We start from the raw sequence: 15972 nt of genomic DNA, 5'->3' as shown, positions 1-15972 counted from the left end.
GTTTGCCAAAGATAGATTTGTGGTGCTGGAGCATGAGCAGTAGAAACGGATTTTAATTTAACAGTTCAAACTTTGCTGCCTTTGGACTCCTAAAACGTAGTTCCATCTGAAGGATGTTCTGATGAAAACCTGCTTATGACCAAATTAAGTGTTGGATCCAAAAAGTCATGGGACAGGAAGGAAAATAGACTTAGCGGCATTCTGTTTGCACAAACAGTAGCACGGCAACTGCAGAAATATACAGCATCTTAATATAAGTTTTAACAGCACAACAAGTATATAGAGAGCAATAGAATATCCAATAGATGGTTCCTATGGTTTCATTTAATTTAGGTTTGAAACTATATCTGAAGAAATACTTTGTTCTATGTTTTGTGCATGCAGAGAAGAATGATTTGACTTAGGTGGAAGACCTCTTGCTAGCAACCTAATCTTCCCACCAATGCTGCTTTGGCCAATAGGAGAAATTTTAAAAAAATCATTGGCATTGCACACAGCTGAGGAAAACCCATAAGTGATGTCATGTCCCTCTAGGAATCAATGGAAATACTATAATTTTACCGTGGAGTTTGTGGTAATTCCTAGAGCAACATAACATCATTTCTGGTTTTCCTCTGAAGCACCATCATGCCATGTGTCATACTGGCATCTCTCGTGTTCCCTCCTTTCCAGCCTGGTGCCAGTCATTGCCCAGCAACCATAGAGAGAAAGGAGTCATTTTAGTGCTTTTGCACATATGGAAATCTTCTGCGGTGTCCAATCCTAAAACTGGTTTTGCTTGGTGTTTTTCAATAACTGTTTTAAATAATGGGTTCTTAATTGTATTTTAAAAACTACTTCCAGGACAAGGTGTTAGTGCTGAGTATTTTTTTGAGTAAGAGATTTACTGCTTGTGATTCTTCAAAATAAAAATCAGCAGTCAGTAACATATGCATCTGCAGGAAAATGCTTCCTGTTGTTTGAAAGCCGTATTTCTCTGTAATTTGATGTGTTTCTGTTGTGCTAATGGGATGCAAGAACTATCCAAGGAAAATGAAGAGCAATCTTGATAATTTCAAGCATTAAGTCAACTACATTTTTGTTTTTTCTGAGTCTGACTTAGGCTGGTTTGAACAATAACTGCCCATGCATCTCATCTTATTTCCTGTGCTTTAGCTGCCATCTGTAAAGTATGACAGAGGGAGAAAGGCTATTTCTTTGTAGCAGATTGTTTTGTAGGGAAAGTCTTGAATAGATGCTGAGAAATACATATAAGCTTCAGCCAACTGGCAGATACTAGCAACTGTTACTTCCATTTTCCTATTTATAGCAAAAATTGATTTGAAATCAATATTTTCCAAGAAAATAGTTAATGTAAATACTGCAAGCAACCAAACAATTAAAAGTTAAGAACTATTTAATTTCGATGAGTTTCTAATGATACATTAGAATGATACACAATACAATACAATGATACACAAAAATGTGTGAACATAATTTAATTGTAACTGATCTTCAGCTTCTAGTGAAAAAGGATGATATATTTGAAGTTGTAACCAAAGAAGAAACAGCTATTCAAACTGTAGTATCTTTCGATGTGTGTGTTTATCTATACAGTAATAGCTAAGATGGCCAAATCTTTGGTTAGTGGAGCTGTGAGTGAACAAGACAGATCTTTATACAAACCTGAAAAGGGCCCCAGGGGAGAGTAGTGCCACAGGGACTTTTTCTGTTTGAACAATTTTGGGGCAAGTGTTATAGGCTAACTTCTTATCTCTGCTGATTTGATTGATCTGCTAAAATATCAGGAAGCATGGAAAACTATTGCTAGAAAAAGCACTCCTCGGAGCTCACTTTCATCTCATATCTCCTCACATAGTTGGGAGGAACTTTGCTAATACCTTTGCTGGTTCTTGTAGTTATTATAATTATCAGAGTAAAAGGAACCTACCACATTGCTCCCCTGTTTGACCATCTGAAATTAGTTTCAGTTGGAGTGTTATAGCAACCTGAGATGGTTAACAGGCCAGAAGTGGTGCGATGCTCTCCCAATCAGGTGTGGCAGACCTATGTTTTTCTCTCTCTGTCAATCATGGGTGATAATATACATTAAGGCTTACAGGTCTTTAAAAATCCAGGCTTCTGATTTCAAAAATGCCTTCCATCCAATTAAACTCCATCAAAGACTATATTGTATGGCCTCCCTGTTTTTCTTGAGGAAGGAAACTGAAGGACCCGTCGGCCAAGAACAGCAGGGGAAGCTGATGATGAGGGTGGAGACCGGCAGATTAGTTTTATTCTGGTTTAAAAATATGATAATTTAAAATTTACATCTATATTGTATGTTTTGGTATTGTATGTTTTAATTTATGTAAACTACCGTGAGCTTCTGGGGAAGGGTGGCATATAAATATTAAAATATATATAAATTAAATAACTAATGGCTTGATGAAATCCTAAATACAGAAGAGAATAAACATACAAAAGCAGTGTGTTGTTCATTGTTTTAAAAATTATATGATTATTTCTCTGTTTTTCAGAAACCTCTTGAGGTTGCCAGCACTAAAATTACTTTAGCCTCATCCACATTTTTTCCCCTCATCTCTGGGCCAAGTAATGAATAAAAGGGTATTATAACCTTATAATCCTAGCCAAGTTCCCACATGGCTAATGCCATTTTGCACAGCTAATTTCTCTTTACCGTTTCAGATGGATGTAGCTAGTGTAGTTGGCTTTTCATGGTTAATTGTTGGAGCGTCATAGGAGGAAAATCAGCCAAACATTTTAAAATACCACAAATTACAAGTTGCATATTTCTTTTGTAACATTCCTGTTGCTGGAGTGTATTACTACTGTTTTAATCCAGAAGATATGAAGGCCCATGAGTGGAGAAAGACGACCACTACATTCTAGTCAGAACTTCTTTCCTTCCTCAGGGACTGCCAGGGCATCAGGCAGGTGTTCAGGATGCTACATCGTTTCATTCTTATATAAGTAAAACTGCAATGTCTGCCACCACAGCAAAATATAATCTAATTAGTGAAATTATAAACATTCTTATATTTTCACTCCCACACATAACATGGGCAGATTTCCATGTTCTCAGCTGTGAAAAGTCATGGGTAATTTTGTATAATTTGGAAAATCCATTACTCCTCTGACAACATATAGCCTTAGCTATGGTCTTAATCTTTAGATCCCACTCCAGATGGCTGGGTTGGGTTTTCTCTGTGAACATTTTTTTGCTCTTGAAGGCTGAACCAATGTTTGTTTATCATTTTAGCATTCTAGCCTTGGGAACTCATCTGTATGGTGCAATTTTTAGGCTAGAATTATGTGTCTGCTCTGTTGGTTGGGTAAAACATAAATTAATCTCAGATAGCTGTTTGCAAGATTGCCTAAAGCCATAATTAGGAGTTTGTCCTTTAGTCTTCAACCTCTGTCTCTGTGCCAGATCTGTGCCAGTAATTTTACTGAAGCGAAGACCCTTGAATAAACTGATCCCTGAGGATCACCATTTGTGCTGGGCTGCTGTGTGATGTAGCTGGGGAACATGGAGAAGGCAGGTTATTGAGCCCATCTTTACTGTCTTGATCCTGGCACAAGGAGTGAAAAGCACCAGTGACAACATTGAGATCAACCCATGGACTGCTCTGAGTCATACCTGGAGCAACTGACCCTAGCCAGAGATCAAGAAAAGAGCCCTGTGCTACTGTTTGTCTTCCACAGATCAGGAAACACAGATGGCATCACTCAGGCAGTCCCAGGCTGTGAGCAAATCCCACTCAGGCAGTCCCAGACTGTGAGCAAATCCTTATGGCCTGCATTCTGTTTGTGAATTAGCATGCTGTTTCAGCACAAGGCCAGCTCCCATTACTCTAGCAAAGGGGTGAGGACTCCTGTGCTGGAAGCAGAGAGGTTGAAGCCCTTTGCTTTGCTTTCAAATACAAGTTTCAGGTTCCTGATATCACCAGATATAGATATTTCAGTTTTATAAAGTGCTTGGGTGTTTTCCCTCTAGAAAAGTGTACCCATGGAAAAGCCCTTTAAAAATAACATATCCATCTATCAAATAGAATCAAGATGTATATCTTTCTATGAATGGGTTGCACATTTGAACCAACATCATGATTTGTTGTTTTGTTTTGTTTTGTTTGTTTGTTTGTTTGATTTCTATACCGCCCTTCCATAAGGCTCAGGGTGGTTTACATACAACATGGGGGATACATGAAATGAATTAGTATATAACATAAACAAATACAACAAAAACAACAATCCAATAACACAATTTCAGTGATCATAAACAGTACAACAGGAACGAAACCCAGCCAAGGCCCCTGAGAGGAGAAACCGGTTCAGGCCATGGAGGGATGTCTGAGGGGGCACCTGTTGACGGTCTCAGGCAAATGCCTGGTGGAGGAGCTCCCTTTTGCATAAGTACACTATGGGGTACTTATGTAAGTGGGGGTGGCCAATGTTCTGGCTGTTTCGAGGAGGGGGCACTATCTTCCTGACACAAGACCTGACACACCAGCCAAGTGGGTCTCAATGCAGCTTCACAGGTCTAATCAGACAGAAGTCTTACTACATCTCACCTATGAATATTAACAAGTCCATTATTTCTAAGGGAATTAACAATGGTGCTCCTAATTTTTTAAAATTTACATATAACAGCATATAACAACAACTTGTTTTTTGACACATTGTTAGACTTAAAGATCTGGTTAAATAGAAAATCTGAGACATCTTCAATTCAAACATTTTATTCCTTAAATTTCCGACTTTTAATTTCAAATATCTGCTTTATATAGGTAACTGAGGACTGTTTTGTTTCTTTCTTTATTTTATTACATTTTTATTCTGCCCTCCCTTGCGGCTCAGGCCTCAGCACATCTGGGTGGGAGGGTGACATTGCAGCTTGACATTTTGCTTGAGGCACCTGAAGATCTGGCACCTCCCCCTTCTCACTTCAAACTTGTTTCTTGCATCTCCTATCCACTGCCTGCCCCCACCTTCCCCTCTTTTCCTATGCCTCACTTTCCTTCCACCCCGCCTTTTCCCACCCACATTGTCTTCTCTTTTTGTCCCTGCTCCTGCAGCCTACCACTGTTCTAGTAGGTCTCTTCAGCTTGTGGCCTTCACCCCTTACATGCTTCCCCTCATACAATTGCTGGAGGAAGGAAGGTATTGGGGGGGGGGATATGCTATCCTCAGATCCTTGGGAAATGGGTGAGATAGTGATAGGTGAGATAATGATATAGCTAGGCAAGGAACTATGTATATATTTGCTGCATTTCTTCCCATTGGGGATGCAAAATGACACTTCTTCCTTTTATCCTACAACAATCCTCTGAGTTAGGTTAGGCTGACAGCATGTAACTGTTCCAAGGTCACCTAGCATTTACTGAATATTCTTTTTACAAAGGAGTAAGTTTTGTATAATTATTTGCTTGCATTCTGTAAGTACACCATATGTTAATTGTGGATAGCCATGATCAGTGGTCCCCAACCTTTTTATCACCAGGGACCAGTCAATGCTTGACAATTTTACTGAGGCCCAGGGGGGGTAGTCATTTGATGAGGGACGTTCCCGCCGCCACCCCTGACTAACTGCTGCCTGCTGGGAGGTGCTGCCAGCAGCATCTGTGCAGTGCCACACCGAGGGGGAGCCCCAGCCATGGCGGCCGCTGGAGAGCACCAAAGGAGAGCTGGTGTCAGAGTGGCAGGGCAGCCTTGAGGCAGCAGCTGGGAAGGAGGACGAGGAGGAACTGCAGACCGGTATCGACTGATCTATGGACCAGTACCGGTCATCGGACCAGGGGTTGGGGACCACTGGCCATGATAACAAAAAGTTTTTTTTTAAAAAAACAGTAGCATCAGAACAGTAAAACCAGCAGTGGCATCCTAGGAATCTTCTAGGGTTAAGAGAAATGGAGGAGCCTTGTCTGGGACATTGTTAGAGCCCATCACTTGGGACATTGAAGGGATAATTCCAAAATCCTAGGAAAACATCCTCAGAGAGATTATGATAAAGGCAGAGATAGCAGGAACGGTTGGTTTTTGTTCTTTTCTGGCAGAGGGTCATTGCTTGGCTTAGCTGAAGGATAAAAATTAAAAACATAAAAGTATGGAAACTGGTAATTTGTGTTTATGATGCTTTTAAAATTATTGTTCTGTATTTTGAGAGTTCTTGCTCAACTATAAGTTTTTCAGAATTTGTAACCTGGAGAATCTTTAAGGAGACAGTAAGGAGTTAATTATGCTCCTAGATAGTGTTGCCAACCTGCAGTGGACCTGGAGATCTTCCAGGAGACAATTGATCTCCAGTAGACCAAGATCAGTTCTCCTGGAGAACATGGCTTGAAGGGTGGTCTCTATTTCATTATACCCTGCTTCCTGCCCAAATTGTACCCATCCCAGATTATCCCCCCCCCCCCCAATCTCCAGGTCTTTCCCAGCTCAGAGCTGGCAACCCTACTTTCAGAACTAGCTGAACTAGCAAGTGTCTGGTGATTGCAAGTGGGAAAAATTTCTGTTGGGTTACACAGCTGGGTAGAGGAATGTATCTTAGGTCTTGTAACTTGGGGTCTGGGTAAATTCCAGTCTTCCTCTGGTAGAAAGCAGGTGCCTGGGAGGATCATTCCACCACACCCCTCCTTTAGCAAAACCTCTATTCATCCAACAAAAAAGAGGCAGTTAATTCTCAAATCTTTAGAATGAAAACTTGATCACAAATTCAAGTGCTTATAGTTATTTCACGAAAAAACTTTTCTGTCTTTTCTAAGTACAAAAATCTGCGCTTAGATTCAACAGAAGTAAAATTACATGTTCATCTCTGCGCCACCCTTGCTTTTGCAACTGGCCTTGGCATTTTTTGGAATGCTGTCTTTTGACTGCAGTCTTTTAATACCTACTGGGATTTGCCGTACATATGTTCTCTAGTTTAGAGAATATACCCAACATATGTACCCTTTTACTACCAGGGGAGAACTTTTCTAAATGCATAATTCTAATAAATCTCATCACTTATACATAAAATGAAAATGGTGCGCAGCAGGGAGCCTACTTGTACTGGGTGGATACTGCTAGATTTCATGAGACAATGATAATTTGACACTAATTTGAAACCAGTGGTACAAATTAGTAACGACTAGCTGCAGGGGGAGGACTGATGCATATGAAAAGAGATCTCCACAGGGTAGATCTAAACTTGCAACAAAATTGTGACGTGCTGACTGCTTACCAGGGTATCCAGTACTGATTCAATCATCAGTCTTATCTTTTCTTCATGATTCAGGAGGCCTGTTTACTTAATTTTTTTTAAAGTAAATCACTGCATGAATGTTTGTTTAACCATTGGAAAAGGAAAGCTTTTTTAAAATGTGAAACAATATTATAGAGGAGGGGGAAGGTTATGTCTTTAACTGTTTTGTGAGATGATGGGGGAGGGCATCAGCCAATCAGTGCTGTGTGCATTTGTCTTCTGCTACAACTTACACAGCAATTTCTTCCCAGGACTACATGGAGAGGAATAAGTATGCTTAAAAGAAAGTCAGCCAGATCACTCCCAGGTTGTAGCCTAAATTAGACGTGGTAAAAATGTATGTGAAAAAAACATTAATTTTTATTCTAGTCCTCTGCTTTTACTGGCTACCTGGATTTAAGCCAAGGCTTTTGAGTGAGAGGGGCAGTCTTCAGTTTCCATTATGCAAACACTTGCAAGTGCCCTTTTCATTGGTACTTCCTATTAGCATTAACTCCAAAATGATACAGCAGGCACTGGTGAAGAAATGAGACAGTGGTATCTTAGGCCTTAAGTACACCATAAGACAGATGCCTCTAGTATATTTTTATCTCACTCTTTCTGTACGGAGCTGAGCATGGCATACATAGATTTTTCTTTCCCACTTTAGCATAAAAGCAACCCTAGCTGAGAGTGTGCAAATGGCCCAAGAATGCCCAGTAAACCCCATGGCTGAGCAAGTCTTCCAGATCCTAGTCCCATTCTCTAACTCAGCCTTTCTCAATCTCTTACTATTGAGAAACCCGTGGAACATTCTTTAGGCTTTGAGAAATTGGTGCAGTTGTGCAGAATATGGTTGAGAAGCATAGAAACATGCCCACCCGGGACCCCTCTACTTCTTACCCCCTCCAGGCCCAGCATTGGCCATTTTGGGAATGGGGGGGGGCAGGTTGACATGACCATATATGGTCATATTACTTAACAAATGTTTAAGAAATGTAAACGATATATAAAAAAATTAATTAACTCCCACCCATTCAGGAAACCCTTCCAGAACTGCCAAGAAATCCCAGAGTTTCACTATACTTCACTGGTTCACAGCTACAGAGAAAAGTACTGTTATGCCGTGCTTTTCGTAAAAGAAAAAAGGATTCAAAATCAGCAATCACAAATTTTTGATGAAGCGATATTTTTAATACATCTTCAAAATGTGGTAAAGGTCAGAGGTCAAAATACTTGGCGAATATATATTTTAATGGTCAGATCATTTGCCACGTAGGCACACTGTGCAGTTGTCAGAGATAGCACAATTCAAAACGGGCCTACTATGGTAGAAATAATATGCAGATCTTGGACCATGCTGCTTCTCGAGTGAACCAGATGCTTTTGAGAGCAGTCCTAAGCAGGTCTTTTCAGAAGATTGGCCCATTTTGTTTCATGGAGTTGACTCCTAGGAAAATATGCATAGATTTGCAACCTGCAGAGGGATCTTGGGATTGTATTTCTTGAACTGATTTTAGACCATCACTCCTGCCTCAGTGTGGATTGGCTGAGGCATGTGGTCTCACTTCCTGTCTCAGTGTGGATTGGCTGAGGCTTGTGGTCTCACTTCCTGTCTCAGTGTGGATTGGCTGAGGCATGTGGTCTCACTTCCTGTCTCAGTGTGGATTGGCTGAGGCTTGTGGTCTCACTTCCTGTCTCAGTGCTGATTGGCTGAGGCTTTTGGTCTCACTCTTTCTTCTTGACTATGGAGCAGGAGGCCTAGGTGTCTCACTATCATCAGACAGGCTGACAGTGTGTCCCAGCCCAATATACGTTCATTTCTTGGAAACTTCTCCAGGCAATAAGCTTTGACACACAATCTTCATAATGCAACACAATCCACTTTGTATAGGATTTCTAAAATCAATGTTTTCCTGTGATTATTTTGTTCTTTAAATGATCTGTGTGCCTTGTTTGTTTATCCATTATCTTTTTCTCTTTTCAGGGCAACAGCTACTCACAGGGGCCAAGTTATATTCAAGGACGCCTTAGCCCAGCAGTTATGTGAACAAGGGGGTAAGCGTTGTTTTCACTGAGAATATTAATCTCCTAAGTCCATTTATATATATATATAGTGCAAAGTCCATTTGCGCAAATATATATATATATATGGTGGTTTGAGCATCTAAGCAGCTGACCATATATTGCTGTGTTGTGTAGTCAGTTTTTGTTGAAGCCTTGGGAGAGTTCCGCCTTGTTGTCTGAAATATGACAGATCTATCATTTTATGTTGTTCGGTTCCCCAAATCTACATCTTTCACACATTTGAGAGCATGAGGAGATCAGCAGAAACCATGGGGTGTTCATGGCCAATGGGAAATTGGGGCACTTACTACAGGCTTCGTGCTGGGGGAGAGTGGCTCTGCCCCACCCAACCTTGGCAGAGGGGAGAAAAGGGGGGAAAGTTCAGGCTTCCCCTTCTGCACCTACATGCACTGAACCCCACCCAGAGCTCAAGGTTCTAGTGGTAGCTTCCACCCACTGCATGTGAGGTGAATGCTACCCCTTGCTTGATTCTAGTGGGGGAAAGCAGGGGGAGGTTTCATGGAGTCCCAGGAACTAAGGCCTTATATTGAGCTTTTGCACAAGGACCCTAAATCTCTAAGGCTACACCTGGGAACAATAACAACAGTATACAATCCCCCTTCCCTTTTCTCTTACACACACTTGTAGAATGTTTAAAAAGGTCTATATGACCCACTAAGCCAGTGGTTCTCAACGTAGGGGTCGGGACCCCTTTGGGGGTTGAATGACCCTTTCACAGGGGTCGTGGCAGGGCAAGCATCTTGGCCGGAGGGGGCAGCATCCACACAGCCTTGCAGGGTAGATCAAGATAGAATGTTCATCTGTCTGGAGTAGCAAAAAAGAGCAAGATCGGCATGGTGGGCCAAGGGGCAGAACTGAACTGAGAAAAAACTATTTATATGCAGTCATGAACAATGGATTTTCACACCATTGGTCAGTTTTGGTTTAATTTCTGTGAAAGAACATTTACATAATGTTATGGTTGCAGGTCTCCACAACATCAGGAACGGTATTAAAGAGTTGCGGCATTAGGAAGGTTGAGAACCACTGCACTAAACTCTATGATGCTCAGATGCAGAGCTGTGACGAGTATATATTTTTTAAACCAACATCATTGGTTTCAAAATTCTACACATTAACAATGTTATCCAATCTACATTGAAGCCTTTTAGGGACCTCTGAGTCCCGTAGGTTTGAAAGGGAGAACTTCCTCTTACATTGGAATCTATAGGTGCTTACATTTGTCTCTAAACATGCCTATAATATTTCATAGTGGTAAAAAAAACCACTTTGAAAAATGCTATGTTCAGTTTTATAAGTCATTACTATGTATGTGACATTTTCAGGCCCAAATTGTAATATGTGAAGGTCAAAACTATGCCCTCATACAATAAAGTATAATAGAGAAATTGTTCCAGGGGATACGAAAGTATGCTCATCTCTGATTTAATAGTTGCTTCGCATTTCTGGTATAATTTCTCACACTTAGATGAAAGATTGGAATTTAAAATTAGTTCATAGTTACCTGAGGCAAATCTTTTTTGGATGCTGTAAAATTTGGGGAAATGATGTGACCTTAACATTAAAGTTTTATGGGCAAAAAGTTAAGAACTGCTTTTTGTAGGCATTTAATACTTGCTTAACCTTACAAATAATTCATTTCTAAATCAAAATGTAACATTAATACATATATGGACAATTATTCTTTTGCTGCTTCCAACATACGTTTCTTATTGTGATGAAACCTGACTTCAAAAGAAAAAAATCTGTAAAAGTTTCTCTCATCTAGGGCTGCCAACTCAAAGTTGGTAAATTGCTTGAGATTTAAAAGTGGAGACTGGGGATGATAGAGATTGTGGACAGAAGGGCTGTTAGCAGGGTATAATGCCGTAGAGTCTACCCTCCAAAGTAGCCATTTTCTCCAGGGGAACTTATCTGTGTAGTCTGGTGATAACTTGTAATTCCAAGTGAACTCCGGGCCCCACCTGAATGTTCGCAACCCTAAAGACCTGGGATGGGAATGGACCTTGGAGACTCACATCCATGAGTCTATCCCATCCCTGGTCTTTGGGCCTGAACACAAAAGGGAGGTGACCAGGCGGAGGAGAAGCCAGAGCAGTTGGACACTTGAGACCCGTGGCCACAAGTCGCTCCTGTTCCTGGACTGTGGGTGGGGTTGCAGCATGGTGGTGGCAACCAAGCAAAGGAGATGCCTCCATGGCTGAAAGGCAGCGCTCCAAAGAAAGAAATGGAGAAGGCTGCAGAACAACAGTACCCTGCCCCAGCAACGGACCTTGGGGTGGCCAACAACAACAAATGGGGAGGAAAAGACAGTGAGGAAAAAGGGGTACTATCAAGGGGAGAATAAAAGGGATGGGAGAAACAGCCCAGGGCAACAACAACATGGGGGAGGGGGACATACCTGTGGAAATCGATAGGGTAGGATCACATGGTGGTAGAGCCTCTGAAAGTCTACATGGGAAGTATGGGGGGGAGACAACTGAGAGGTAGTGGGAAAGCGGGTTGTAACATGAAGATGGAGGAAGACAAAAACAAACCACCAATAAAAACGATAGTACCTGGGGGGAGGGGAACTTACTTGTGGAAATCGAGGGGGTAGGATCACATGGTGGTAGAGCCAGAGCAGTGGTAGAACAGACCATGTCTGAGGGGTCCAGGATGGACTTTGCCCAATTCGGGCAATGGCAGATTGAAAATCAGTCCCCAGTATGGAGGGAGACTGCAAGAAAGGATGATTGCAGTAAAGGATGATTGAAATCCTCAGGAGGTTGATTGAAGGACTGCAAGGGGGACAGGGAATGATTGGTGGAGTTAGCACAATGGCACCTATAGGGTGGGTGCCATGGCCATCCCTGGCGAAGTTGAACCCAGAGGACAACATTGAAACATACTTGGACACTTTTGAATGGATAGCATAGGTGGCTAAGTGGCCTAGGGAACAGTGGTCCTTTATAATAGGCTCCTATCTTACAGGGGAAGCTCAGGCTGCACTGAAGGACCTGCTGAAAGATGAGTCAGCCAACTGAAACAGTTTAAAGAAAGCAATATTTGACAGATTGGAGATATTGCCAGAAATGTATTAGGAGAAGTTCCGAGCCTTGACCCTCTAACCTGGGATACACCCCCAGGTGATAGTCAATCAGCGCAAAGATGCTGTCACCCAGTAGTTGCAACCCAGCACAGTAAGGAGAAAACGATTGTAGAAAAGGTGATCATGGAGCAGCTCTTTCAGATTCTCCCTGAATGGAACTGACACTGGATAGTATGCCAGAAACCAATATCCTTCTTATAGGCATTGGAGCTCTTGGAGGCATATTTGATGATGGAACAATGGGAGGTTGGGAAAGAGGGCAGTAATCTGACTCATCCAATTATGGGCAGGAGAGGAGGAGGGCCCAGTACACCTGGAGCAAATGCAAGTTGGATGAGGCTAGGGAGGGCCCAAATGCCAGCGAATTGGAAGCTGCAATCCATAGTGACTAATAAGAGCAAACCCAAGCCCAACCCCCAGACAAGAGTCCCCATCGAAGTCAGGCCTGACGGACAACCTTAGGAACCATTAGAAAGGGGACCTTGTTTCACTTGAGGCTAGTGGAGGCATTTTTAAAAACATTGCCCCTTGATGGAATGTGATATGGGGAGGGATGTGCTGCAGCCCAGCCCCAAGAAGGTGTGCTTGTTACACATCTGGATAGAAGGTAGGAAGCTGAGAGCATTGGTTGACAGTGTTAGCTCCATATCCATGGTTCGAGAAGATAAGTGGAGTCCAGACATCCCCTTCATAGATGGGTTGCCATAACTTGTTGCCATGGGTACATGGAAAAGTTCCATGATGAGTCCCTTGCTGACATGCTTCAGAGAGTGGCCATGAAAAAGGAGGAGTGGAGGACTTTTGGAGGAGTAAGTGTTGGCCTCAGTTAATAAAGGATGGGGGCCTCTGGTTTAGGGTTCAGAAAGATTAGGGAATATTGGTACAACAACTTCTAATTCCCCAGGTATATAGAAGAGAGGTATTAGAAATGGCTCACTAATACCAGTGACCCAGATATCAAGGGGAGAAAGCAACCCTACACTGTATCATGCAGAGGGTTTTTTTGGCCCAATGTATCCCATGAAATAAAAGAACACTGCAGGTCATGTGAGATGTGCCACTGCACAGGGGAATGGGTCCTGGCACAGGCACCATTACATCCCATGCCAGGTATTGAAGGCCTGTTCAAACAAATAGCCATGGATTTTGAAAGGCCATTGCCAAGGACCCCTTGAGGAGTGAGATATCTCTTAATTGTAGTCAACTATGCTACTCAAAATCCTGAAGCAATACCTATGAGATCTATGAAGAGCAAAGGGTTGGCAAGAGCTTTAATGAGGATATTTGCACAGGTAGGCCTACCCTGAGAGATATTAAATGACCATACACCTTGGGGTGTTTCTCGTATTGCGAACAGGATCGGATTCACGTAAAGGGCCCGTTTTCCTGGTTTCTCATATGTGAGGCATATGAATCAGAATCTGATTCAACCGTTCTGTCAGTTCATCTGTTTGGGGGTTGTACACTGTTGTGAACAGTTGACAGATGCCTAATGTATCACGCATGAAAATTAAGTTAAGACCTGGTCTAACACTAAAAAACAATTGGGGCAGTTTCTAGGATTTCTAGGATACTACCAGAGGTTCATCCCTCATTTTTCTACCCAGGCTGGATCCCTGGATAGAAGGGATTTCCCTCTCATTTTTCTACCCAGGCTGGATCACAGCAGAAGATGCAGCCAAACAAAATCTAATGGACTCTGGAGAGGGAAACGACCTTTGACAACATCTGGATAAGTCTGTCCAAGGGAGCACTTCTACAAAAATCCAAATTTTCAAAAGCCTTTCATTGTCCACAAAGACATCTCTGAGACTGGACTGGGGGCCATATTGTCACAGGAGTTTCAAGGGGGAGAACAACCCATATTGTTCCTCAGCTGGAAGTTAACCCCATCAGAGACATGCAAGTAGGGTTCCCGATATTGCCTCGACTATGCTGGGATATTGATGGGGTGGGTGGGCAGTGATTGGGAAGAGTGAACTTTGGGGAAGACTGTGATATGACACTTTACCTAGAGACTATGATAAAGCCCTAGAACATATGTGGCTCTGTCAATCCCCAGTTCCTTTAGGGCAGTAAATTGGAGCTAGAGTCTGGTAAGGGCCCACTCTGAATAGATACATGGGGACCCTGCTCGTAACTTGAATTGTTGTATTTGGATGACATTTACCTCAATAGAAACACAATATCTGTAACTTTTTGTCTGCCAGTTATTTCGAACAATATTCACAAGATTGTACGTCTTCCCCATGTGATACCTCCCAGACTTCCCATTCTAGAGGTAATTAAAAATCCCAGTTTCAGATTGCTGTAGAAGAATAAAAACATACTTCAGCAAAAAGTGTATCCCATAAAATGAAATGGGTGAGCAGCAGCAGGTGAGAGGACTTTCCTTACTTGCACTCTCCAATTTTGTAATAACTCAAAAGACTCTGTCTTGCATTACTTTGTACACAAATGACTGGAATTTTTGGAACAAGCCCATGCCTACTTTTACCTGGAAAGAGCAAATATAAAAATCTTCTTTCTCCGCAGCCGAACACACCAGGTAAAGGGAATGGAGAGTGAGAAGGCTCTATATCCACAAATAGTATGGCTTCCGTTCTGCTTGTTAAAGGATGAACACACTGTTCCCTCACCTCTGAAGGTGTTATGTACCACGCTTGGAAATTAGATAAGCCTGAAATCTACATTCTCTCCCCCCCCCACACACACACAGGCTCATACAAATGGTCTCTCCCAGCAGATAGAAGCAAAGCATTGTCCTGCTTCTGCAGTCTTCTCACACTTGGCATGACTCAGGCAAAGAGTACCTCTGCTTACACAGAAGTCTCCCCATTGCCAGTGAGCCAGCAATAAGTTTGCAGGCATATTGGGTGTGGAAATTCCTTTTAGGGATGCTGCTGCATGGTGCGAAATATTATGTTTTGGATAGCAAAAGCCCAAAGCATCCTAAAGCCCAAAGCATCCTAAAGCATCCTAAAGTGCAGGTTATATTGAGTTATAGATTTTGTTGAGTGGACTAGGTGAAGTTTCCTTGTAGGGTTGCCAACCTCCAGGTGGTGGCTGGAGATCTCCCAGGATTATAACTGATTTCCAGGTGGCAGGGATAAATTCAACAGGAGAAAATGGCTGTTTTGGAAGGTGGATTTCATGGCATTATCCCTAACTGAAACAACTCCTCTTCCCAAATCCTGCCCTCCTCAGGCTCCACCCCCAAAATCTCCAGGTATTTCCCAACCTGGAGCTGGCAGCCTTAGTCCCTTGAAGGCCCTGGCATCTACCCAACAGTGCTTGCCCCTCATGTAAGTGTATTAAGCATCAATTGAGTAGGCTGTCAGGGGTCTTCCACTAGGGGTTCTGGCAGCTTTGCCATCATGGTAGCTGTAGTGGCCAAATCTCTGATGCACTTCAGGACCCTCTAAGGCCAATGGAATGGAAAACTGGCACCAGTGTGGTATAGTGAGTGTTGGAATAGGATTTGGGAGATCCAGCTTTGCTTCCTGTCTCTACCATGGCAGCTTTGCTGGGTAACGTAGGGGCAGTTCCTCTCAGTCTGACCTACCCTGCA

At 42.4% G+C, this 15972-nt stretch overlaps 1 protein-coding gene across 2 annotated transcripts in view; it reads left to right on the top strand.

The window, feature by feature from the left end:
- Positions 1-15972, top strand: part of RELN (reelin) — a 343944-nt gene that overhangs the window by 120473 nt on the left and 207499 nt on the right. For both annotated transcript variants that reach the window (XM_077338100.1, XM_077338101.1), the window contains exon 4: positions 9210-9280. In XM_077338100.1, the coding sequence (XP_077194215.1) occupies positions 9210-9280 (71 nt within the window). The remainder of the gene's footprint in view (positions 1-9209; positions 9281-15972) is intronic.

Source organism: Paroedura picta, chromosome 5, assembly GCF_049243985.1.
Source record: "Paroedura picta isolate Pp20150507F chromosome 5, Ppicta_v3.0, whole genome shotgun sequence".
Taxonomy (NCBI): Eukaryota; Metazoa; Chordata; class Lepidosauria; order Squamata; family Gekkonidae; genus Paroedura; species Paroedura picta.
This window is presented reverse-complemented; position numbering and strand designations above follow the sequence as displayed.